Below are 26,814 nucleotides of genomic sequence, written 5' to 3' on the forward strand. Positions count from 1 at the left end.
TTGGGGAAATCCACCTATTTCTGAATGTAATTCACAAAATATGTCCAACAGTTGTGTTTTAGACATACATATTCAAAATAACTTCCTGGAGTCATTAAGACCTTTAGGAATGAAGAAGGGGTTTTCTTCCATTGTTTTCCACAAAGAACAAACTTAAATACATTTCATTTTATGTTGACTTGGGGAAAAAAATGCTTCTTGACGTAGGACTTACCTATAGCTTTATAATCCAAATAGAGTAAATAGCAAAAACTTTTGACCCATGGAAATTGGTACTGTTAAATATCATCTGCTCTTAGTGATTCTAGTAGTTCTCTGAAATGAAGGGATATAGTACAGATATATGATACATATTCATATATGTAATCCTGTATTTACATATAAATGTTAATTTTATAATTTCAAGGCTGGAAGGAACACAAAATTTTTCCTTTTTTAATTTCACGTAGGCTAGTTAAAAAATGCAAATAAAACAGTAGTTTCCATGTGAAATGTGCCAAGTTGAAGATATCAATATTCCTGGGTATTCAGTGAATTGAGAGAATTTTATGTAAAGTACTGATTGGAGTTTCAAAACTATGTAAAATATCTATCAAAACCCTTCATTTTTCTCCTTGAAATCTATAAATTAGCTGTTTATTCCTTAGTTTTTTAGAAGATTCATAAATGTAAGAATGGACATTGATTTACAAGTTTATGTGGTTTGGTAAATATTTATCCCTAATCATTGTAATCAAATAGAACCTACAGCCAAATGTGTAGCCTCAATGCAGAGTTTGTTTTTCTCTTAAGTGTTTCAGCTTGATCTGAAATTGGGACTTGATTTTGCAGTTATTATTAGAACTGTTCCTCACAGGATCATGTCAACTTTCATGGAAATAGGGGAATGAAAGCAGAAGCCATGCTGTGCTGCTCAAAGAAGCAGCAATGACATCCCCTCAGAAGAATCCTTAGTTTTTAAATTAGTAACTTCATTTACCGGTAGCAACTGTGGGCCAACTCGAAATTGCCACTGATTATTCATTTAAACAATGGTGTCACTGCCAAATGAGCCAAGTAAAAGTTATATGCTTATTTAGCTTCCACAAAATAAGGAGAGCAAAATAAGTATTTTCATATGGACATAAAATTTCAGAAACCCCACATTTCAGACAGCCAGACAAATAATAGTTCTTAGACCTCTATTAGGGAGGAACAATTTCAAAAACACTCCTCATTTTTTTTAAAGGATTATAGGATAACAAGCAATGGCTTTTTAGCATTTATGATGTGTGATAACCCAGTGGGGATGGGGTGTGGAGCCCTCATCCAGCTTACAGGTTTCCATCCTTTACAGGTGGGTGTCGGTGAATGTGGTGTGTTCCTTAGTCACAGAGCTGAAACCCTTGATGGCATTCATCAGGTCCTCTTCATCCACATACTGAAAAAGAAACCAATCATCACTGGTTAGGATGTTTGCTGGCAATAGTCTTATGCAAAATGTATTAATATATCATTTGAGCGTTACATTGTACCATATCTTAACCTTTCAAGCCTCAGTTTCCTCATCTGTAAAGTGGGGACGTTTTATATGATTTTGTTCAAAATTAAACAGAAGAGCCAGAATGCAAGCTGTTATGCTCCATTGTGTCTCACTCTCTTACTGTATTTTATATTTATTGAATAGGGCTAGTAATACTGATTATAATGTTATAATGAACAGATAATTTGCCGAGTATGGGCATCTTGAAAAGCTTTCACTGAATCACTTTGCATACTGCCTATTACCAGTATGGTCAAAAGTAAGCAAAATGGCAATACAGTATAATAGTGAAGAATGGGGGCAGTGTAATCAGACAATGTCTCTAAGATCCCAATTCCACAAAAAAATTACTAGCTGTGTGTTCTTGGGTAAGGGCACACATTCATCTAAGCCCTCAATGTATTACGTTGAACTATGTGGAACTGCCATTTTGCATGTCAAATATGATCAATTAACAATTATTTATGTTTCAACCTAATATAATTATTCCTGATATTTAGAAACTTTAGATCCAAAATGGAATCATGGAATTCAATAGTTGTAACAACTTCAAACAGCACCATGATTTTTAAATGCTTATTACTTATCATCATTCTAAGCAAACCAGAAGGACTGTAAACTTTATTTTTTGTTGTGATTGGAACCTGGAGCCAGGAAACTTGCTTTATTCCTTGCCATTAGTTAAGAAAGGTTTCATGGAAGTCATCAACTTTTCAGTGAAGGAAAAGTGAGAAGTGGGGAGAGAGAGATGAGTAAGAGTCCAAATGCAGAAGCAGATAGTTGAAAGAAATGGAGGTGATGACTTCTGGCTCAGAGGAGTAAGCAGAGGCGCTAAGTTCTTAGTTGGCCATCTGTTTATTGTCCAACTATTCCAAAGGAATGGTACTCCCTCAGACATGGAGGTAGTTGACACAATGAAGTGTGATGGTTGCTAAAAACTCTACAACTTTATTCATTTCAGCCACTAGGGGCTCAAAATAAATATTACATAATGATGATGTTAACTCTTTTGTACCCCCTGGGCTGAAATTATGAAAAACAAAGTTCATAAATAGTAATGCCCTTATTTATCATAAATTTCTGAGTTTCTTGGAAAGAAACTATTGATCCTATTGAGAGACTCTTTTTCTCCTCTAACCATAAACCAGAAGGAAAACACACTTCCTTTTTTTTTTTTTCCTTTAGTAAAACAGGTGCTTGTACTTTATGCCTCTTTTAGGCCAGTTCCAATGTTTTCAGTCATGTTCTGCCCAAGATAATGAAGTAGAGCCTGCTTGTCTATTCACTTATGCATGAATTTATTTTTTGAGCATCTATTTTGTGCCAGAAGAACAAGACAAAGTTTCTACCCTGCTCATCAAGCAGGTAAACAAGTTATTGCAAAATAATTGGGTAAATGGTCAGAGGGATGCACTGAGTGCTGTACGGCCATCCTTCAATGAGGTACAGGAAGCTGCATGCCACCTCTTTATCAATATACTTCTGGAATGTTTAGCAAAGGCTCTGGATGAGGAAATTGACTCACCAGTCCGCTATCATGGCCCACGATGGTTTCCCACAGCGAGTCGTCAATCAAGACCTTCTTGTCTTGAATATCTATGAGCTGACTGACACTGCGGTGGAGAGAGCCTTGGGAATAGGTCTGGCTGACTTGGCTCTGACTTGGGATGCGCAGTACAGACAGGCTCCGGTTGCTCCTAATACTCACAGGTGTCCCAGACCGGGGGATTTTGGTATCAGCTAAGCCCTGAAAAAAAAAGTTACTGTTGGTGACTAAGGTCTAAAGAAAATAGTCTTGAAGTAGGATAGAAAATCATGTGTCACATGTCATCAATGAAGGGAATGCTGTCCCCATCTCCTCCTATGGAACTTAGCTCCTGTGGAATCCTGTGGCCCCTGGATTCTTGGTGAAGGTGAGACAATAAGCTGATGGTCACGTTAGATGGCCAGCATTCTTAGTGTCCCAAGAGTTCACATACTGGTGCTTTGGCTATTGTTCCCCGTGGACTAGGGCTGCTGCATCGCAAAGCAGTAGGGTGAGGGGTCGGGTTAGCAAGGTAGTCTCTTCATGGGTGTCAGCACAGAGCCTCCTTCTTGAGAACAGCCCTTCCCCAGAGCAAAATGAGCAATGTTCTCTCATGGTCAGTCACTAAGTGAGCACAGTTGTATTTCACTTTAAAATTCCTGGATTTATGTAGGGAACCTGACTCCTCCCTCCCTCTTTTCTCATTCTGCGTTGTTCCCCTTGTTATAGGATTCCAGCCTCCAAAATAAAGAGGACACGCAAAGACATCAGAAAGACAAAGGCACTCTATGATTAGGATCTAGAATGTGCCATTAGGAAGTGTAGCTGCTCTAAACATCTGAGGGTTCTGATTTAGCTGATTTAACCAATCAGTGAAGTGTTCTGCTTTTCACCGTGGCATCGACACACCATGCAAAGATCGTGCATTCATGCAGCACACAGAGGTACCTCGAAGTGCATGGTGTAACTTTTTAGGGTAACATTGCTTGACACATCAGATACATCAGCCACGGAGTCAAACTGAAAACAAAAGTGGGGTATCAGCATTTGGAATATTTTAAAACAAATTCTTTGGAGGGAGGAATCAAGATGGCAGAATAGAAGAACGTGGAGCTCACCTCCTCCCACAAATACTCAAAAATACATCTACATGTAGAATAATTCTCACGTAATACCTTACTGAATTAGGGCAATAGATATCAGACACCCAGAAGTACAAGAAAGAACTCCACATAACTGCGTAGGGCAAAGGAAAAAAAAAAAGAAATTGGGATGGACCTGTTCCCCTAGGAGGGAGCTGTGAAAGAGGAAATGTTCCTACATCCTAGGAAGCACCTTCACTGGTGGGGAGATCAGCTGGGACAGAAAGGGAGCTTCAGAGGCTCGGAAGAGAGTGCAACAACTGGTTGGCAGCAGGCAGAACAGAAAGAGATGGGCACAGAGGATCGGTGCTACCTTGTTGCAGTCCCCAGCCCAAGATGCATGCCTACTAGTATGTGCAGGGCTGGGTGCTGAAACTCAGGCTTCAGAGGACAGACCCAGGGAGAGGACTGGGGTTGGCAGCATGGAGACAGCCTGAAGGGGCTGGAGTGTGGTATGGGACACAACTGGGGTGTACGCAGAAGAAGCGTGGGTCTGCCATAGAGGCAAAGTGCCATTGCTAAAGGGCGTGTGAAGGGAGGGGTGAAGCCTGCCATAACAGCCTCTTTCTCCCTGCTGCCTCTACGAGCTCTGGGAGCAGGACAGTGGGTGCTCCCATGGCTCAGACAAGTCCGGCCTCAGCAGCTGTGGGTTTTGCGGTCACATATGCTTGGAGGCGGGGTTGGGGTCTGGGATGTTTCCATAGCTCCCATGGCAGGTCCAGGTGTGTGACTACTGCGGCCCTGGTACCCAACTTCAGTGGATTGGCATCTAAGGATCTGTGCTGGTGGCTTTGTGAAAACAGTGCCTGAGGGACAACAGGGACAACTGCCTGAATTCCCACAGTGGAGGTGGTGCCAAGGGCAGTGCCAACCACAGTGTACTTTGTGAGCCTGCACAGGTGACACCACAGAGCACACTCCCTGGTAGACAGCTCCGGCAAAGGAAGACTCAGTGGCCCCTGTCCCAGCGGAACACTCCACTCCTGTCTACCTCACACTGCAGCTCAGAAACCGTTCTGAGGGCTTCTACTCCAACAACTCAGGAGCAGACTCTGCCGCTGACAGGGCAGTGACAACCACAGAGCAAAGAGGAGGCCTGCTAAATATCTAAAGGCAGCAAGAGAAAAACAAAGAGTTAATTACAAGCAAACCTCCATAAGGCTATCAGCTGCTTTCTCTACAGAAATGTTGCAGACCAGAAGGGAGTGGCAAGATATATTCAAAGTCCTGAAAGGGAAAAACACGTAACCTAGGATACTCTAGCCTGCCAGCTTATCATTTGGAATAGAAGTAGAGATAAAGAATTTCTCAAACAAGCAAAAACTAAAAAAATACAGCAATACTAAGCCTATCCTAAAGGAAATATCAAAACATCTTCTCTAAATAGAAAAGAAACAAGAATCTATAGGAAACAGAAAATCTCAGTTTGAAACTAAATCACTTACATAAGCCAGTACACATATTAAAAGAAAAAATTTCTGTGAAAGCAATGATAACCAAAAGGATGAACATGAAGATTAAAAGAAGGCATCAAAATCATAAAATGTGGGAGAGGAGAGTATGAAAATGTAGATTTTTTTTTCCAGAATGTGTTTGAGACTATATGACTACCAGTCTAAAACCAGTAGATACAGGAAGGGGCTAATATACTTGAAAAACAAGGTAACCAGAAATAAAAAACATACAATAAATTCACAAAAACCAAAAAGAACACAAGAATAATACAAAAGAAAATCATCAAACCACAAAAGGAAAAACAGAAGAAAAAGAAAAAGAAAAACAAAGAAGAAATACAATATCAATGGGAAAACAAGGTTTAAAATGGCAATAAAATATCAATAATTCTCTTAAATGTCAATGGACAAAATGCTCCAATCAAAAGACACAGAGTAGCAGATTGGATAAAAAACAAGAGTCTACAATATGCTGCCTACAAGAGACCCACTTTCAGGCAAAGGACACACACAGGTGGAAACTGAGGGAATGCAAAAAGGTATTTCACGCAAACAGAAATGACAAGAAAGTGGGGGTCGCAATACTCATATCAGACAAAATAGACATTAAAACAAAGTCTAAAAAGAAAGATAAAGAAGGACACTATATAATGGTAAAGGGATCAATATAAGAGGACATTACACTTGTCAACATATATGTACCCAGTATAGGAGGACCCAAATACATAAAACAAATACTAACAGACATAAAGAGAGAAACTGATGGGGATACAATAATAGTAGGAGACTTTAACACCTCACTCACATCAATAGAAAGATTTTTTAGACAGAAAATCAATAAGGCAACAGAGTTCTGAAATGATACAATAAAACAGTTAGACTTAATTGATATTTTCAGGACATTACATCTTAAAAAAGCAGAATACACATTCTTTTCAAGTGCACATGGAACATTGCCTAGGATGGACCACATACAAGGGCACAAAACACTCAACAAATTTAAGAGTATAGAAATTATTTCAAGCATCTTTTCTGACCACAATGGCATGAAACTAGAAATCAACCACACAAAAAGAAATGAGGAAAAAAGAAAAACAATTACATGAAGACTAAACAACATGCTATTAAAAAGCCAATGGGCCAACAATGAAAACAAAGAAAAAAATTTAAAATACCTTGAGGCAAATGACAATGAAAACACAACCATGCAAAATCTATGGCATGCAGCAAAAGAAGTTCTTAGAGAGAAGTTCATAGTGACACAGGCCTTCTTCATAAAACAAGAAAAGTTGAAAAAAACCTAACCTACCACCTAAAAGAATTAGAAAAAAAAAAGAATAAACAAAACCTAAAGTCAGCAGAAATAGGGAAATAATAAAGATCAGTGAGGAAATAAAATAGAGATTTTTTTTTAAATAGAAAAAAATCAATAAAATCAAGAGCTGGTTCTTAGAAAGGGTAAACATAATTGACGAACCTCTGGCTAGGCTCACCAAGAAGAAAAGAGAGAAGACTCAAATAAAATAAGAAAGGAAAGAGGAGAAAGAACAGATACAAAAAACCATAAGAGAATACTATGAACAATTATATGCCAACAAATTCGGCAACCTAGTAGAAATGGACAAGTTTCTAGAAACATACAGTCCACCAAAAATGAATGAAGAAGAAATAGATAACTTGAAAAGACCAGTCACTAGAAATGAAACAGAATTTGTAATAAAAATACTCCCTATAAACAAAAGTCAGGACCAGATGGCTTCACAGGCAAATTCTACCAAACATACAAAGAACTTACACCAATCCTTCTCAAACTCTTCCAAAAGACTGAAGAGGAGGGAACACTCCCAATGACATTCCATGAAGTCACCATCACCCTGATACCAAAACGAGATAAAGGCACCACCAAAAAAGAAAATTACAGGCCAATATCTTTGATAAATATAGATGCAAAAATTCTCAACAAAATATTAGCAAACCAAATCGAACAATACATAAAAAAGATCACACACCACAACCAACTTGGATTCATCCCAGGGTCACAATGATGGTTTGACATATGCAAATCAATCAATGTAATGCACCAAATCAAAAAAAAAGACAAACACCACATGATCATCTCAGTAGATGCAGAAAAAGCATTTGATAAAATTCAACATCGATTCACGATAAAAACCCTCACAAAAGTGGATAGAGAGGGAACACATCTCAACATAATAAAAGCTATTTATGACAAACCCATGGCCAATATAATACTCAATGGTGAAAAGCTGAAAGCGTTCCTGCTAAAATCTGGAACAAGACAAGGATGCCCATAGTCAACACTTCTATTCAACATAGTATTGGAAGTCCTAGCCACAACAATTAGACAGGGAAAAGAAATAAAATGTGTTCAGATTGGTAGGGAAGAGGTAAAATTGTCATTATATGCAGATGACATGATACTTCATAGAGAAAACCCTAAAGACTCCACACAAAAACTACCAGAACTGATAAATTCAGTAAAGTAGCAGGATACAAGATTAACATACAGAAATCGGTTGCATTTCTTTATACAAACAATGAAATATCAGAAAGGGAATGTAGACAAACAATACCCTTTAAAGTTGCATCAAAAAATAAAATAAAATAAAATACTTAGGAATAAAACTCACCAAGAAGGTGAAATACTTATATGCTGAGAACTACAAAACATCAATAAAGGAAACTGAAGATGATAAAAAGAAATGGAAAGATATCTCATGCTCTTGGCTTGGAAGAATTAATATTGTTAAATGGCCATACTAACCAAAGCAATCTATAGATTTAATTCGACCCTTATCAAATTATCCATGACATTTTTCACAGAACTAGAACAAACAACACTAAAATGTATATGGAACCTAAAAAGACCCAGAATTGCCAAAGCAATTCTCAGGAAAAAGAACAAAGCAGGAGGCATAACCCTCCAAGACTTCAGACAATATTGCAAAGCTACAGTTATCAAAAGAGTGTGGTACTGGCAGAAAAAAGATACATGGATCACTGGAATAGAAGAGCTCCAAAATAAACTCACACACCTATGGACAATTAATTATCAACAAAGGAGGAAAGAACATACAATAGGGAAAAGAAAGTCTCTTCAGTAAGTGGTGTTGGGAGAGTTAGACAGCCACATGCAAATCAATGAAGTTAGAACATACCTTCACACCATGTGCAAAAATAAACTCAAAATGGCTTAAAGGCAAATATAAGACATGACATCATAAAACTCTTAGAAAAGAACATAGGCAAAACAGTCTCTGATATAAATCATACCATTTTCGTAGGTCAGTCTCCCAAGGCAATAAAAATAAAAACAAAAATAAACAAGTGGGGGCTTCCCTGGTGGCGCAGTGGTTGAGAGTCCGCCTGCCGATGCAGGGGACACGGGTTCGTGCCCCTATCCCGGAAGATCCCACATGCCGCGCAGCGGCTGGGCCCGCGAGCCATGGCCGCGGAGCCTGTGTGTCCGGAGCCTGTGCTCCGCAACGGGAGAGGCCACAGCAGTGAGAGGCCCGCATACAGCAAAAAAAAAAAATAAAAAATAAACAAGTGGGACGTAATCAAACTTATCAGCTTTTGACAGCAAATGAAACCATAAACCAAACGAAGAGAACCTACAGACTGCGAGAAAATATTTGCAAATGATGTGACCAAAAAAGGGCTTAATTTTCGAAGTATACAAACAGCTCATACAACTCAATAACAATAAAACAAACAAACAAACAATTAAAAAATGGGCAAAATACCTAAATATACATTTCTGCAAAGAAGATATACAGATGGTCAATAGGCACATGAAAAGGTGCTCATCATCGCTAATTATTAGAGAAATGCAAATCAAAACTACAATGAGGTACCACCTCACACCGATCAGAATGGGCATCATTAAAATATCTACAAATAACAAATGCTGGAGGGGGTTCTGGAGAAAAGGGAACCCTCCTACACTATTGGTGGGAATGTCAGTTGGTGCAGCCAATACGGAAAACAGTATGGAGGCTCCTCAAAAAACTAAAAATAGAGTTGCTATATGATCCAGCAGTCTCACTCCTGGACATATATCCAGACAAAATTATAATTCAAAAAGATACATGCACCCCTATGTTCATAGCAGCACTATTCACAATACCCAAGACATGGAAACAACCTAAACATCCACTGACAGATTGACAGATTTATGGATAAGGGAGATGTGGTGTATTTATACAATAGAATATTACTGAGCCATAGAAAAGAATGAAATAGACGCCTGGGTGGAGGACAAGATGGCAGAGTAGAAGGACCTGAGTTCACTTCTTCTCAAGAAAACACCAAAATCACAACTAACGGCTGAACAACCATCGACAAAAAAGACCAGAACCTAACAAAAGAGATATTCTACGTACAAAGACAAAGAAGAAGACACAATGAGATGGTAGGAGGGGTGCATTCACAATACAATCAAATCTCATACCTGCCAGGTGGGTGACACACAAACTGGAAAATAATTATATCACAGAGGGTCTCCTACAGGAGTGAGAGTTCTGAGTCTATGTCATGCTGCCCAGTCTGGGGGTTTGGCCTCAGGAGGAGCAGCCCCAGAGCACTTGATTTTGAAGGCCAGTGGGACTTGATCGCAGGAACTCCATAGGACTGGAGGAACCATAAACTCCACTCTTGGAGGGCACACACAAGGTCTTGTGCACCCTGGGACCCAGGGAAAAAGCAGTGACTTCACAGAAGCCTGGGTCAGACCTACCTGCTGGTCTGGGAGGGTCTTCTGGAGAGGTCCTTGTCCACTGCAGGGACAAGGACACTGGTGTCAAGGTACTGGGGAGCACTTATTGGTATGAGCTGTCTGCAGGCCTCCATTTTGATGCCAAGAACTGGCCACACCCAACAGCCTGCATGCTCCAGTGCTGGGTCGCCTCAGGCCAAACAACCAACAGGGCAGGAACACAGCCTCACCCATCAGCAGACAGGCTGTTTAAAGTCTTCCTCAGTCCACAGCCACCTCTAAACACACCTGTTGTTATGGCCCTGCCCAACAGAGGGACAAGACCCAGCTCCAACCACCAATAGGCAGGCACCAGTCTCTCCCACCAGGAAGCCTGCACAAGCCTCTTAGACCAGCCTCACTCACCAGGGGACAGACACCAGAAGCAAGAGAAACTACAATCCTGCAGCTTGTGGGACCGCAAAAACAGAAAGTTAGACAAAATAGGATGGCAGAGGAATATGTTCCAGACGAAGGAACAAAATAAAACCCCAGAAGAACAACTAAGTGAAGTGAAGCTAGTCAATCTATCCGAAAATAGACTTCAGAGTAATGACAGTAAAGATGATCCAAGATCTCAGAAAAAAATGGAGGAACAGACTGAGAAGTTACAAGAAATGTTTAACAAAGAACTAGAAGAGCTAAAGAACAAACAAAGTTGAACATACAATAACTGAAATGAAAAATACACTAGAAAGAATCAGTAGCAGAATGAATGAGGCAGAAGATTGGATATGTGAGCTCAAAGGCAGAATAGCGGAAATCACTGCTGTAGAACAGAATAAAGAAAAACGAATGAAAAGAAATGAGGACAGTTTAAGGGACTTCCCTGGTGGTGCAGTGGTTAAGCATCTGCCTGCCACTGCAGGGGACACAGGTTAAAGCCCTGGTCCTGGAAGATCCCACATGCTGCAGACCAACTAAGCCCTTGTGTCACAACTACCGAGCCTGCACTCTACAGCCTGCAAGCCACAGCTACTGAGCCCATGTGCCACAACTCCTGAAGCCCGCACACCTAGAGACCATGCTCTGCAACAAAAGAAGCCACCGAAACGAGAAGCCCATGCACTGCAACGACGCATAGTCCCTGCTCACCGCAACTAGAGAAAGCCCACTCGCAGCAACGAAGACCCAACATAGCAGTTGCAGGGCATCTTAAGATGTAGAAATCAACTTCTTCCCCACAAATACAACAGAAATAGATCTACATGTGGAACAACTCCTACATAACACCTACTGAACTCTGGCAGAAGACCTCAGACCTCCCAAAAGGCAAGAAACTCCCCACGTACCTGGGTAGGGCAAAAGAAAAAAGAAAAAACAGAGACAAAGGATAGGGATGAGATCTGCACCAGTGGAAGGGAGCTGTGAAGGAGAAAAGGTTTCCACACACTAGAAGCCCCTTCGCGGGCAGAGACTGCGGGTGGCGGAGGGGGGAGCTTTGGACCCACGGAGGAGAGTGCAGCAACAGGGGTGCAGAGGGCAAAGCGGAGAGACTCCTGCACAGAGGGTCAATGCGACCAGCACTTACCAGCCTGAGAGGCTTGTCTGCTCACCCGCTGGGGCGGGAGGGGTCTGAGAGCTGAGACTCGCATTTAGGAGGTCGGACCCCAGGGAGAGGACTGGGGTTGGATGCATGAACACAGCCTGAAGGGGGCTAGTGCACCACGGCTAGCCGGGAGGGAGTCCGGGAAAAAGTCTGGAGCTGCCGAAGAGGCAAGAGACTTTTTCTTGCCTCTTTGTTTCCTGGTGCGCAAGGAGAGGGCATTAGCAGCGCCGCCTAAATGAGCTCCAGAGACGGGTGTGAGCCGTGGCTATCAACGCGGACACCAGAGATGGGCATGAGATGCTAAGCCTGCTGCTGCCGCCACCAAGAAGCCTGTGTGCAAGCTCAGGTCACTATCCACACCTCCCCTCCCGGGAGCCTGTGCAGCCCGCCACTGCCAGGGTCCCGGGATCCAGGGACAACTTCCTGGGAGAACGCATGGCACGCCTCAGGCTGGTGCAATGTCACACCGGCCTCTGCCGCCACAGGCTCGCCCCACATCTGTACCCCTCCCTCCCCCCAGCCTGAGTGAGCCAGAGCCTCTGAACCAACTGATCCTTTAACCCCGTCCTGTCTGAGTGAAGAACTGATGCCCTCGGGCGACCTACATGCACAGGTGCGGCCGTATCCAAAGTTGAACCCCCGGAGCTGTGCGAACAAAGAAGAGAAAGGGAAATTGCTCCCAGCAGCCTCAGGAGCAGCGGATTACATCTCCACAATCAACTTGATGTACCTGCATCTGTGGAATACCTGAATAGACAACAAATCAACCCAAATTGAGGAGGTGGTCTTTGGGAGCAACGATATATATATATTTTTCCCTTTTTCTCTTTTTGTGAGTGTATATGTGCATGCTTCTGTGTGTGATTTTGTCTGTATAGCTTTGTTTTTACCATTTGTCCTAGGGTTCTGTCTGTCCATTTATTTATTTTTTTATTACTTAAAAATATTTTTTCTTAATAATTATTTATTTTGTATTTTAATAACTTTATTTTATTTTATCCTCTTTGTTTCTTTCTATTTTTTCTGCCTTTTATTCTGAGCCGTGTGGATGACAGGCTCTTGGTGCTCCAGCCAGGCGTCAGGGCTGTGGCTCTGAGGTGGGAGAGCCAAGTTCAGGACACTGGTCCACAAGAAAACTCCCAGCTCCACGTAATATCAAATGGCGAATATCTCCCAGAGATCTGCATCTCAACGCCAAGACCCAGCTCCACTCAACGACCAGCAAGCTACAGTGCTGGACACCCTATGCCAAAAAACTAGCAAGACAGGAATATAACCCCATCCATTAGCACAGAGGCTGCCTAAAATCATAATAAGGCCACAGACAGCCCAAAACACACCACCAGACGTGGACCTGCTGACCAGAAAGACAAGATCCAGACTCAACCACCGGAACACAGGCACTAGTACCCTCCACCAGGAAGCCTACACAACCCACTGAACAAACCTTAGCCACTGGGGACAGACACCAAAAACAACAGAAACAAGGAACCCGCAGCCTGCGAAAAGGAGACCCCGAACACAGTAAGTTAAGCAAAATGAGAAGAAAGAGAAACACACAGCAGATAAAGGAGCAAGGCCAAAACCCACCAGACCTAAGAAATGAAGAGGAAATAGGCAGTTTACCTGAAAAAGAATTCAGAATAATGATAGTAAAGATGATTGAAAATCTTGGAAATAGAACAGAGAAAATACAAGAAACGTTTAACAAGGACCTAGAAGAAGTAAAGAGCAAACAAACAGAGATTAACAACACAATAAATGAAATTTAAAATTTTCTAGAAGGGATCAATAGCAGAATAACTGAGGCAGAAGAACGGATAAGTGACCTGGAAGATAAAATAGTGGAAATAACTACTGCAGAGCAGAATAAAGAAAAAGAATGAAAAGAATTGAGAACAGTCTCAGAGAACTCTGGGACAACATTAAACGCACCAACATTCGAGTTATAGGGGTCCCAGAAGAAGAAGAGAAAAAGAAAGGGACTGAGAAAATATTTGAAGAGATTATAGTTGAAAACTTCCCTAATATGGAAAAGGAAATAGTTAATCAAGTCCAGGAAGCACAGAGAGTCCCATACAGGATAAATCCAAGGAGAAACACGCCAAGACACATATTAATCAAACGATCAAAAATTAAATACAAAGAAAAAATATTAAAAGCAGCGAGGGAAAAACAACAAATAACACACAAGGGAATCCCCATAATGTTAACAGCTGATCATTCAGCAGAAACTCTGCAAACCAGAAGGGAGTGGAAGGACATATTTAAAGTGATGAAAGAGAAGGACCTACAACCAAGATTACTCTACCCAGCAAGAATCTCATTCGGATTTGATGGAGAAATTAAAACCTTTACAGACAAGCAAAAGCTAAGAGAATTCAGCACCACCAAACCAGCTTTACAATAAATGCTAAAGGAACTCCTCTACGCAGGAAACAGAAGAGAAGGAAAAGACCTACAATAATAAAAGCAAAAGAATTAAGAAAATGGTAATAGGAACATACATATTGATAATTAACTTAAATGTAAGTGGATTAAAGGCTCCAACCAAAAGACTTATACTGGCTGAATGGATACAAAAACAAGACCCAAATATATGCTATCTACAAGAGACCCACTTCAGACCTAGGGACACATACAGACTGAAAGTGAGGGGATGGAAAAAGATATTCCATGCAAATGGAAACCAAAAGAAAGCTGGAGTAGCAATTCTCATATCAGACAAGATAGACTTTAAAACAAAGACTATTACAAGAGACAAAGAAGGACACAACATGACGATCAAGGGATCGATCCAAGATGAAGATATAACAATTGTAAATATTTATGCACCCAACATAGGAGCACCTCAATACATAAGGAAAATACTAACAGCAATAAAAGGGGAAACTGACAGTAACACAATCACAGTAGGGGACTTTAACACCCTACTTTCACCAATGGACAGATCATCCAAAATGAAAATAAATAAGGAAACACAAGCTTTAAATGATACATTAAACAATATGGACTTAATTGATATTTATAGGACATTCTGTCTAAAAACAACAGAATACACATCTTCTCAAGTGCTTATGGAACATTCCCCAGGACAGATCATATCTTGGGTCACAAATCAAGCCTTGGTAAATTTAAGAAAATTGAAATCATATCAAGTATCTCTTCCGACCACAACACTCTGAGACTAGATATCAAATACAAGAAAAAAATCTGTAAGAAATAAAAACACATGGAGGCTAAACAACACACTAATTAATAACCAAGAGATCACTGAAGAAATCAAAGAGGAAATCAAAAGATACCTAGAAACAATGACAATGAAAACACAATGACCCAAAACCTATGAGATGCAGCAAAAGCAGTTCTAAGAGGGAAGTTTATAGCAATACAATCCTACCTTAAGAAACAAGAAACATCTCAAATAAATAACCTAACCTTACACCTAAAGCAATTAGAGAAAGAAGAACAAAAAAACCCCCAAAGTTAGAGGAAGGAAAGAAGTCATAAAGATCAGATCAGAAATAAATGAAAAAGAAATGAAGGAAACGATAGCAACGATCAATAAAACTAAAAGCTGCTTCTTTGAGAAGATAAACAAAATTGATAAACCATTAGCCAGACTCATCAAGAAAAGAAGGGAGAAGGCTCAAATCAATAGAATTAGAAATGAAACGGAGAAGCAATAACTGACACTGCAGAAATACAAAGGATCATGAGAGATTACTACAAGCAACTCTATGCCAATAAAATGGACAACCTGGAAGAAATGGGCAAATTCTTAGAAAGGCACAATGGGTCCGAGACTGAACCAGGAAGAAATAGAAAATATGATGAGACCAATCACAAGCACTGAGATTGAAATTGATTAAAAATCTTCCAACAAAAAGTAGCCCAGGACCAGAGGGCTTCACAGGTGAATTCTATCTAACATTTAGAGAGGAGCTAACACCCATACTTCTCAAGCTCCTCCAAAATATAGCAGAGGGAGGAACACTCCCAAACTCATTATATGAAGCCACCATCATTCTGATACCAAAACCAGACAAAGATGTCACAAAGAAAGAAAACTACAGGCCAATATCACTGATGAACACAGACACAAAAATCCTCAACAAAATACTAGCAAACAGAATCCAACAGCACATTAAAAGGATCATACACCATGATCAAGTGGGGTTTATCCCAGGAATGCAAGGATTCTGCAATATATGCAAATCAATCAACATCATACACCATATTAACAAATTGAAGGAGAAAAACCATATGATCATCTCAATAGATGCAGAGAAATCTTTCCACAAAATTCAACACCCATTTATGATAAAAACCCTGCAGAAAGTAGGCATAGAGGGAACTTTCCTCAACATAATAAAGGCCATATATGATAAACCCACAGCCAACATCGTCCTCAATGTTGAAAAACTGAAACCATTTCCACTAAGATCAGGAAGAAGACAAGGTTGCCCACTCTCATCACTATTATTCAACATAGTTTTGGAAGTTTTAGCCACAGCAATCAGAGAAGTAAAAGAAATAAAAGGAATCCAAATTGGAAAAGAAGAAGTAAAGCTGTCACTCTTTGCAGATGACATGATACTATACATAGAGAATCCTAAAGATGCTAGCAGAAAACTACTAGAGATAATCAATGAATTAGGTAAAGTAGCAGGATACAAAATTAATGCACAGAAATCTCTTGCATTTCTATACACTAATGATGAAACATCTGTAAGTGAAATTAAGAAAACACTCCCATTTACCATTGCAACAAAAAGAATAAAATATCTAGGAATAAACCTACCTAAGGAGACAAAAGACCTGTATGCAGAAAATTATAAGACACTGATGAAAGAAATTAAAGATGATACAAATAGATGGAGAGATATACCATGTTCTTGGATCGGAAGAATCAACATTGTGAAAATGACTCTACTACCCAAAGCAATCTACAGATTCAATGCAATCCCTATCAAACTACCACTGTCATTTTTCACAGAACTAGAACAAAAAATTTCACAATTTCTATGGAAACACATAAGACCCTGAATAGCCAAAGCAATCTTGAGAAAGCAAAATGGAGCTGGAGGTATCAGGCTCCCTGACTTCAGACTATACTACAAAGCTACAGTAATCAAGACAGTATGGTAAAAAAGAAGTATATATCAGTGGAACAGGATAGAAAGCCCAGAGATAAACCCACGCACGTATGGTCATCGTATCTTTGATAAAGGAGGCAAGAATATACAGTGGAGAAAAGACAACTTCTTCAATAATTGGTGCTGGGAAAAGTGGACAGCTACATGTAAAACAATGAAATTAGAACACTCCCTACCATCATACACAAAAATAAACTCAAAATGGATTAAAGACCAAAATGTAAGGCTAGACACTATCAAACTCTTAGAGGAAAATATAGGCAGAACACTCTATGACAAAAATCACAGCAAGATCCTTTTGGACCCACCTCCTAGAGAAATGGAAATAAAAACAAAAATAAACAAATGGGATCTAATGAAACTTAAAAGCTTTTGCACAGCAAAAAAAACCATAAACAAGGCGAAAAGACAACGCTCAGAATGGGAGAAAATATTTGCAAATGAAGCAAGTGACAAATGATTAATCTCCAAAACATACAAGCAACTCATGAAGCTCAATAACAACAACAACAACAAAAAAACCAACCCAACCCAAAAATGGGCAGAAGACCTAAATAGACATTTCTCCAAAGAAGATATACAGATTGCCAACAAACACATGAAAGAATGCTCAACATCATTAATCATTAGAGAAATGCAAATCAAAACTACAATGAGGTATCACTTCACACGAGTCAGAATGGCCATCATCAAAAAATCTAGAAACAACTAATGCCGGAGAGGGTGTGGAGAAAAGGGAACCCTCTTGCACTGTTGGTGGGAATGTAAATAGATACAGCCACTATGGAAAACAGTATGGAGGTTCCTTAAAAAAGTAAAAATAGAACTACCAGACGACCCAGCAATACCTCTACTGGGCATATACCCGAGAAAACCATAATTCAAAAAGAGTCATGTACCACAATGTTCATTTCAGCACTATTTACAATAGCCAGGACATGCAAGCAACCCAAGTGTCCATCAACCGATGAATGGATAAAGAAGATGTGGCATGTATATACAATGGAATATTACTCAGCCATAAAAAGAAACGAAATTGAGTTATTTGTAGTGAGGTGAATGGACCTAGAGTCTGTCATACAGAGTGAAGTAAGTCAGAAAAACAAATACTGTATGCTAACACATATATATGGAATCTAGAAAAAAATATGGTTCTGATGAACCTAGGTACAGGACAGGAATAAAGACACAGACATAGAGAATGGACTTGAGGACATGGGGAGGGAGAAGGGTGAGCTGGGACGAAGTGAAAGAGTAGCACTGACATATATACACTACCAAATGTAAAACAGATAGCTAGTGGGAAGCAGCTGCATAACATGGGGAGATCAGCTCAGTGCTTTGTGACCACCTAGAGGGGTGTGATAGGGTGGGTGGGAAGGAGACTCGAAAGGGAGGGGATATGGGGATATATGTATACATATAGCTGATTCACTTTGTTATATAGCAGAAACTAACACAACATTGTAAAGTAATTATACTCTAATAAAGATGTTAAAAAAATAAAAGGAAAAGTCACTAATTGGGACCTAATCCAACTTATAAGCTTTTGCATAGCAAAGGAAACCATAAATAAAATGAAAAGACAACCTATGGACTGGGAGAAATTATTTGCAAATGATGCAAATGATAAAGGCTTAATTTACAAAATATACAAACAGGTCATACAGCTTAATAATAAAAAAAACAGACAACCTAACTGAAAAGTGGGCTGAAGACCGCAGTAGACATTTCTCCAAAGAAGACATACACATGTCCAACAGGCACATGAAAAGATGCTCAACATCGCTAATTATTTGAGAAATGCAAATCAAAACTACAGTGAGGTACCACCTCACACTGGACAGACTAGTCATCATTAAAATGTTTAAAAATAACGAGTTCTGGAGGGCGAGTATAGAAAAGGGAACCCTCCTACACTGTTGGTGGGAATGTAAATCAGTGCAGCCACTATAAAAAACAGTATGGATGGTCCTCAAAAACTAAAAATAGAGTTGCCATATGATCCAGCAATCCCACTCCTGGGCATATATCAGGACAAAATTCTAATTCTAAAAGATACATGCACCCCAATATTCATAAAATCACTACAATACCCAAAACATGGAAACAACCTACATGTCCATTGACAGATGCATGGATAAAGAAGAGTGCTATATTTATATAAGAGAATATTACTCAGCCATAAACAAGAATGAAATAATGCCATTTGAAGCAACATGGATGGACCTAGAGATTAACCTCCTAAGCAAAGTAAGTCAGAAAGAGAAAGACAAATATCATATCGTATCACTTATGATGGAATCTAAAATATGACACAAATGAACTTATCTACGAAACAGAAACAGACTCAAGGACACAGAGAACAGACTTGTGGTTGCCAAGGGGCAGGGCAATGGGGGAGGTAAGGATTGGAAGTTTGGGATTAGCAGATTCAAACTATTGTATATAGCATGGATAAACAACAAGTGCCTACTGTACAGCAGGAGAACTATATTCAATATCTTTTGATAAACCACAATCGAAAAAATATGAAAAAGAATATATATATGTATAACTGAATCACTTTGCTCTATAGCATAAATTAACACAACATTGTAAATCAACTATACTCCAATAAAATTAAAAAAAAAAAAAACAAAACCCAAATTCTTTGTTTCTCCAAGGACAGTATAATCATACCCACACATTAATACTATCTGGAGATGCATTTTCATAATATAAGAGTTCGGCAATTTAAACCACTCGGTGAGTAGAAACTAATTGCTAAGTGTTGAGGTGATACTGCATTATTTGTTTAGTATTGCAGAGAATGAAAGGATCTGCAAGCCAGTAATTACAATTGTCCCTTGGTATCCAAGGGGATTTGGCTCCGGGACTCCCTCCCCTGGGTACCAAAATCCGAGGATGCTCCATTCTCATGGTCAGCCCCCTGTGTCTGTGGGTGTGGAATCTGTAGATATATAGGGCTGACTGTACAAGTAGAAACTGCACTTAGACTTAGCTGGACTCAATTTATGCTTTGTGATCTTGAAAATGTTAACAAATTTAAAATTCGTTACTGTTCATTAAATTTGTTAACAAATTAAGAAACCCAAGGATTTGGTCATTGGAACCTCCAATCTGTAGCCAGTAGGTCAGAAGCACAGTTGACAATCTGGACTTGTGATTGGCGTCTGAGGTTGGCGGGGAAGGGGACACAGAGGGGACAAGAGTCTTGTAGGACTGAGCCCTTCCCCTGTGGAATCTGATGCTATCTCTGGGTAGACAGTGTCAGAATTTAGTTGAACTGCAGGACACCCAGCTGGTGTCAGAGAATTGCCTGTTGGTGTGGAAAGCCTCCCCACACATTGGAATTGGTGATCAGAATTTCAGCTGCACAGGGTGGCCACTAGCTCATATAGAACCTTTGTGCAAACTGGGGAAAAGGGGTCCCCTTGGGCGGATGCATTTTGGCACACAGTTTGGGGAGCAGACTGGTACCTGGGGGATTTATAAATTACAGCCTTTCCTTGCCCAGGTAGACACAGCCCCACGCCAGACTGCACCATGGGATTCAGTCATCTTTTACCTCTTCAATGAGTGCTTGGTGCAGTGATGCCTTGTGTCACCCTCCGTGTGACCCCCCAGATCTTTGCCTGACCTCTATCTTGGCAGTAGGTGGTCTGTGGTCTGGAGCCACAAGGAGTCATCCATCTGCACTGGCGCAGGGTGTCAGGGTCAAGAACAGACCCAGCACTGCTGGCACTTAAGTCTTTCCCTATCTCCCCTTTTATTTCTAATTCCCCAAGTTACACAGTAATATAACCTATAAATTCTCCAGGTGATTTCAATATACAACTCTCCTCCACAATCCCCTGACTTACAACTACAAAGCAGAAATACTCACCCCTGGTGCACATTAGAATCACTTTCAGAGTTAAAAAAAGAATACCAATCCCCAGGCCCCATCCAAGGCCAATGAAATCAGAATTTCTGGGATAAGGCCCAGGTATCAGTATTTTAAAAACTTTCCCAGATGTCTTAGCCCATTAGGGCTGCTATAACAGAATACCATGGACTGGGTGACCTAGAGGCAACAGAAATTTATTTCTTAAATTCTGGAGGCTGGGAAGTCCAAGATCAAGGTGCCAGCAGATTGAGTGTCTGGTGTGGGCCCACTTCCTGGTCCTCACATAGTGGAAAGGACAAGGGAGCTCTCTCTTTATAAGGGCACTAATCCCATTCATGAGGGCTCCACCCTCATGACCTAACTACCTCCCAAAGGCCCTCCCCCCATATACCATCACACTTGGGATTAGGGTTTCAACACATGAATTTTGGGGGGACACAAATATTCAGTCTGTAGCACCAGGTGGTTCTAACGTGCAGCCAAAGTTGAGAATGCTCTTCTAGGGTTAGTCTCCCTTGGTCTCCATATTTAGCCAAACATAAGTGTCATCTAGTCCCTTGCTACTATGGTTCTGAAAATATTTCCTTCTAAATACAAACAAATATTTTAGTCCAGTGATAGAGAAATGAGGCCGCCTTTAGAGACATACCGTATGGGTTTCCCCCGGTGGGTATACATTCAATGGAGACATCCGCTTTGGAAGAGGCACTAAAGGAGGCCTCTCTCTTATATATGGTTCTTTGTGGATTTTTCTCTGTAGTATCAGGGACAGAAAAATGGCCAACAAGATCAAGCCCAGCATTGCCATTAACACTATGAACCATAACTCGCTGTAGAACTCTGTGCTTTTGCTCCCTGATCCTTTCTTTTCTCCAGGAGTTGTCAGCACCAGGCCTGCAAAACCCAGGGACAGAAAAGGGAAATGTTATTTCAGAAGGCAATTTTATGATTTCTTGCTCTGTTGTTTAATAAATTAGAAAAGCATGTATAGTGCTTTGTTGCACTTGTGTTCAGGCTGGGGAAATGGTGCAGTGGGTCGGTGGGTGTAAGGAGAAGTTTACAGCCCTTGGGAGACCTTGCTGACACCTCTCAGGTTGGAAATTGCAGCTGCCTTGGCACGCTCCCAGGAAATACAGTTGGAGGGGGGATGAGGGGATTTTTAAGAGGGTTACCAAAGTAACCTTGGGAAAAGCCTACTTCACAGCTGTGTGCCTGGGGAGCAGTCCTTTCTGGGCTCATGTGAGGGTTGGATCCCAGACTAATATTGCTACAGAAACCCCATTATATACACAGTCAATGCTGTGTGGATCCAGGGTCCCCTCACTTCATGCAACAGCCCTGTTCCTGTGAAGTTTCTTTCAAACTGGATTTTGAGACGTCAGATATCATTTTCCATTGGGATGTTAATAGCTTGTGCTAACATGTGGTCTTTATAGTACTTCTTGTACTCTGGCCTCTCTGTTAAGTAACAAAAGCTCTGCAAGTCATCACTCAAAATGCCCTGGGAGAGCTTCCTAGGGATGGAAATCCTTTAGCAAAGGGACCACTTACCTTTGATTTCTATTCAGGTGTTAAGAGTTCAGTTGATGTGATTCTCTGCACATGAGGCTGATAGACGTAGCTCACATTTAATAAGCATTTACCCTGTGCCAGTCCCTGTGCTAAGTAAGGGCTTTCCAGGGATGAAGGATCGAAGGATGGGGAGTAGCAGGATTGTCAAGTCTGTGGATGTGGGAAAGCTGAAATGAGCGGGGCAGACTCGGAAAGGCTTATGGGATCACTGCAGAACAGTGTTAAGCTGTGGAATCACCGTTGGCCTGGCAATCTGAGTGGGAGAAAGTCTCAGAGATCATCTCCATCCCAGCCCTTTGCTAGCAACAGCTCAGAAGCCTCTGGATCCACGCAGCCGCCATGCAGGCTGGCATGCAGCAGAGGGCCAGGGAGCTGCTCTTCTAAAGCCAATGCTCATGGCCAAGAGGAAGGACAGACACAGCTGTAAATGCCAACTCTTTTGACAGCCTTCCCCCTTTTCAGCCCCTCAAGGACTGGATGGGCCTCCTTGGCCTTCACACCCACACTGTCAGGGGAAGTTGATTAAAAGGGGAAGCATTTAGCACTGGGGTGAGGATGTTTAAGGGAGGGAGAGAAGGTGACTAAAATTAAAATTTGAACTCCATGAGAGGGGGGCTACACTTTGCTAACCCTAACTCTGAATCTGGAATATTATCGTTATTATCCACACAAATTGGCATTAGAGTATTTTCTCTTTCCTCTGACTTCCTCTATAAATTCACTTTTTTTGGTGCACAAATTCATATAGCTCTTTATTGACAGAATTTGTGGTTAGGAGAGAACTTTAGTCATATCTTTCTGCATCTACAATTCAATGACTTGGCATTTTAAGAGTGTACCCTAACTCCTTGCCTAATGTAAGTTTCAAGAGGACTTAAAAAAATTCTTACAACACTTAACACAATTTCTTCTATATGGTGTATGCTAAGATGTGTAGATACATATGTATAAACAAACATGTATGTATAAACAAACATAAATATGTATAAACAAACAAGCATGCTTCTTTAGGAAAATGAGTAGATACTACACTAAATATGATTTGAGTTAAATGTTTACCAAATCCAGTGCTGGTATCATATTGAATCAAAGGTGTCTTAACACTTCCTTCATCTGTAGTGCAGATGACCTGGAAAAAGAAAGCTGGACAAAGGTAAATGAGTCAGTTATTCAACATCTACAAATAGTGGGCACAGTTTCAGAAAAGCAATGTATTAGAGCATGAAGAAGTCTGAAAACAGGATTCCACATCAAGTTATGAGGTTTTACCTACTATGCAAACTTATTTCTAACTTAAAAACTATCAAGAAAAACAGCTATTAGTGTAATAACGTTTATAACATATATGTTATTACATATATGTTACCTATATAATAACATATATATATGTAACAGAACTAAAGAAGTTTAGAGATTATATAGCAAAGGAAAAGAATTATCTGAAGAATAAAGGTTAACTCACAGAATGTATCTTGTTCTGCATATAATCTGAAACTGTTCCTTTAAACTTACAGGTGTTCCTTTCACTAGGCAACCCAGAGTTTCCTACTAAGCAGGAAGGCTCAACAGGGATCTGGGAAATCAAATGGCCTAAATACCTCTTACAGTAGCCAGGAGCCTGAGGGAAGTGAGTCTTGTAAGGTCACACAGATGATTAGAGGCCTGGCCAGGGGTAGAACCCGTATTTCCCAACTTTCAGGCCATCTCCTCATCACAACAAACTGCCCAGGTGACCAAGAACTGTGACCATGTAGCTGAATTGTTGTAAAAATGTTACTGATAAGTTTCAAATGCTGTAAATGCAATGCTGGAGCTCATTGTTTACCTGCCCCTTTTAGCCAAAATAAATAATACATATTTTCAAGGAAACTAAAAAAATCAACCACTAATGAATTCATTGTATAAAACCAGATTGCCCAAAAGGGCCTCACATCCATTGGTCCTGTGGCCATGTTGATCATTAGAAAATACTTAGTACCTTGAAAAGCTTTTTCTCATTTCAATTTAAAAACAAGAAAACCAAAGAAGGACATGTAATTAAATAGGGAGAAAGTATTCAGTTTTAGAGGGAAGAGCGTTGTTATTTCAAGAACAGATACCGACGTTGGTTAAGGAAAGCTCTTACTCAAGGTCTAAGATTTGGGGATGGTCATGGCCTGATTATGCTCTCTTTGGAGGCTGTGGATGCATTGAGAAAGTCTCCGAGGTCCCTAAAATTGTATTATTTCGGGATACTCTTTGCCTGTGGGTTTTATTTCTCTAGTGCACATAACCTGCCCTCTGGTCTTGTTCCTGGGGAACCTCAGCAGAGGCAGTGCTCAGAGGACCACATCAGAAGGGTCATCAGGAAAACCTGACTGACACCGAGCAGTCGCTTTCCCACGAGAAGTGACCACTTAACCCAGGACATGTTAATGATGACCATCTGAGGTCACCTTTCAGATCGACAGATTGAGCATCTCGGAAAGGTGGGAAACTCAGCTTCTTGTGCCCTGAGAAATGGGAATGGGAAACTCACTTCTGTCTGCGGTCTTTGGGATGTAGAGGGTGGTGTCGAGGCCACTGTACAAACGCTGCCCTCGATCGGTCAAGACGAACTCCTTCAGCCGCCCATTCAGCAGGAAGGAGCCACTCCAGTCCACACATACCACGGATAGATTGCTGTCCACCGAGAAAGGGGCACGGTACTGGGGCACTGTTGGGAGAAGGACGTAAGTTCTAAAAATAGTTGGACAAAGGTTCTAATTCTAAAAATAGCTGAGAGAAGGTTGCAAGTTCTAAAAATAGGTGGAAGAAGTTTCTAAGTTCTAAAAATAAGTGGGAGAAGGTTCTAAGTTCTAAAAATATGTGGGAGAAGGTTGTAAGTTCTAAAAATAGTGTGGTGTGTGTGTGCTTTTTATTTTAAAATATGAGCACACATTTTTTTTGTCCTTGCTGGAACCCTTCCTATTTCCCTTACTGCTTAAAGGAAAAACCTGGCTTTGGGGGTGAAAAGAAAACCATGGGAACACATGTGAAATGCTTTCTCAGCAATGTTGCACCTGCTTTCCAAAAGAAAAATCAATGGAGAGTGGTGTTTTATGAAATACACCTATTAACATACAATGGTTCTGCTCATCAGCATAGCCCCAGAGCTCATATTTTGTTGCATTTTCCTTCTTTTAACAGGTAAAGTATCCTTAACACTATTAACTACAGTGGATAGCTATTTTTCATATCAAATCAGTATTTATTGCTACAAAGCCCCAAGGACTAGATGAAGTTAATATTTTATTTTCTCCTAACTAAACTGCTTAGATGGTGAATTATGTTCTTTTGGCACCCATTTATTTTTAAAGCTTTTTCTTGAACCGTTCGTTTGTTTTCTAAGATAGTTAAAAAGCCTTGCAAATAGCAATTCGAGTATAATAATTCATTGCCCTGACTAATCAATCAATAGCACAGTACATTAGTATATAATCAAGCTCAGGTCTCCTAAGTATTGTATCAGATAGAGAAGCAACTTTGTGTGCATTTAACAGGAATGAGAACTTTTCATTTTTCAACTCCTTACTAAAATAAAGAAAGAATAATCCTTAACTGAGGCTCATCTTTTAAATGAATCATTTTTGTAGGAACAAATGAAGGGATACCATATCATCTTGTCAAGTCAGAAGAGATTTATTTCATGAGATCTCATTTTCTCCAAAATAATCAATACATTTGTAAGGGCATTAAGATCCAGCTATATATGAAATTGGCTTTTAAGAAAAGAAAAAAAAAGTGAGTGGTAGAAATAAATTGGATATCTTTTTTCCTTTAAAAATTAAATCCATCTGTTGCTGATGTGAGGAAATATAACAAAATAAGGAATAATTACGCTTTGGTGATCATAAGATTCAACCATGAAGACAAATTTGATTCTCATCTTTTAAAATAAGGTATTTTCATAAAGTTATAGGAAAATTTTTCTGCAAATACTGAAACAAGAGCTATCAAGCCCTCTTTAAATATTTTTTAACACAAATTATGCTTAATATCACAATGGAACATACTATTGTATTTGTCTGTGGCTTCCCGCTGTCACTTAATTTTGGTAGATTTCCACTTCTCCCCTACATTATAACAGTACAGACAAAGAGAAGGCTTGTAAATAGTACAAAAATAGAAATGTAGGGGCTTTACTTGCCTTGCAGGATTTGGAGATCTTCCTGAGGAAAAAGAGTGATCAAACTATCAAAAT

At 40.1% G+C, this 26,814-nt stretch overlaps 1 protein-coding gene across 2 annotated transcripts in view; it reads right to left on the reverse strand.

Moving 5' to 3' along the window:
- Nucleotides 1–1,330: 1,330 nt before the first annotated feature.
- Nucleotides 1,331–26,814, reverse strand: part of USH2A (usherin) — a gene marked incomplete at both ends in the record, with an annotated part of 794,746 nt that continues 769,262 nt past the window's right edge. For both annotated transcript variants that reach the window (XM_081220997.1, XM_081220996.1), the window contains 5 exons: nt 1,331–1,420; nt 3,048–3,269; nt 21,670–21,914; nt 23,652–23,735; nt 25,111–25,287. In XM_081220997.1, coding sequence (XP_081077123.1) covers nt 1,331–1,420; nt 3,048–3,269; nt 21,670–21,914; nt 23,652–23,735; nt 25,111–25,287 — 818 coding nt within the window. The remainder of the gene's footprint in view (nt 1,421–3,047; nt 3,270–21,669; nt 21,915–23,651; nt 23,736–25,110; nt 25,288–26,814) is intronic.

The sequence above is a fragment of the Mesoplodon bidens genome (assembly GCF_964165515.1).
Source record: "Mesoplodon bidens genome assembly, chromosome: 2".
Classification (NCBI taxonomy): domain Eukaryota; kingdom Metazoa; phylum Chordata; class Mammalia; order Artiodactyla; family Ziphiidae; genus Mesoplodon; species Mesoplodon bidens.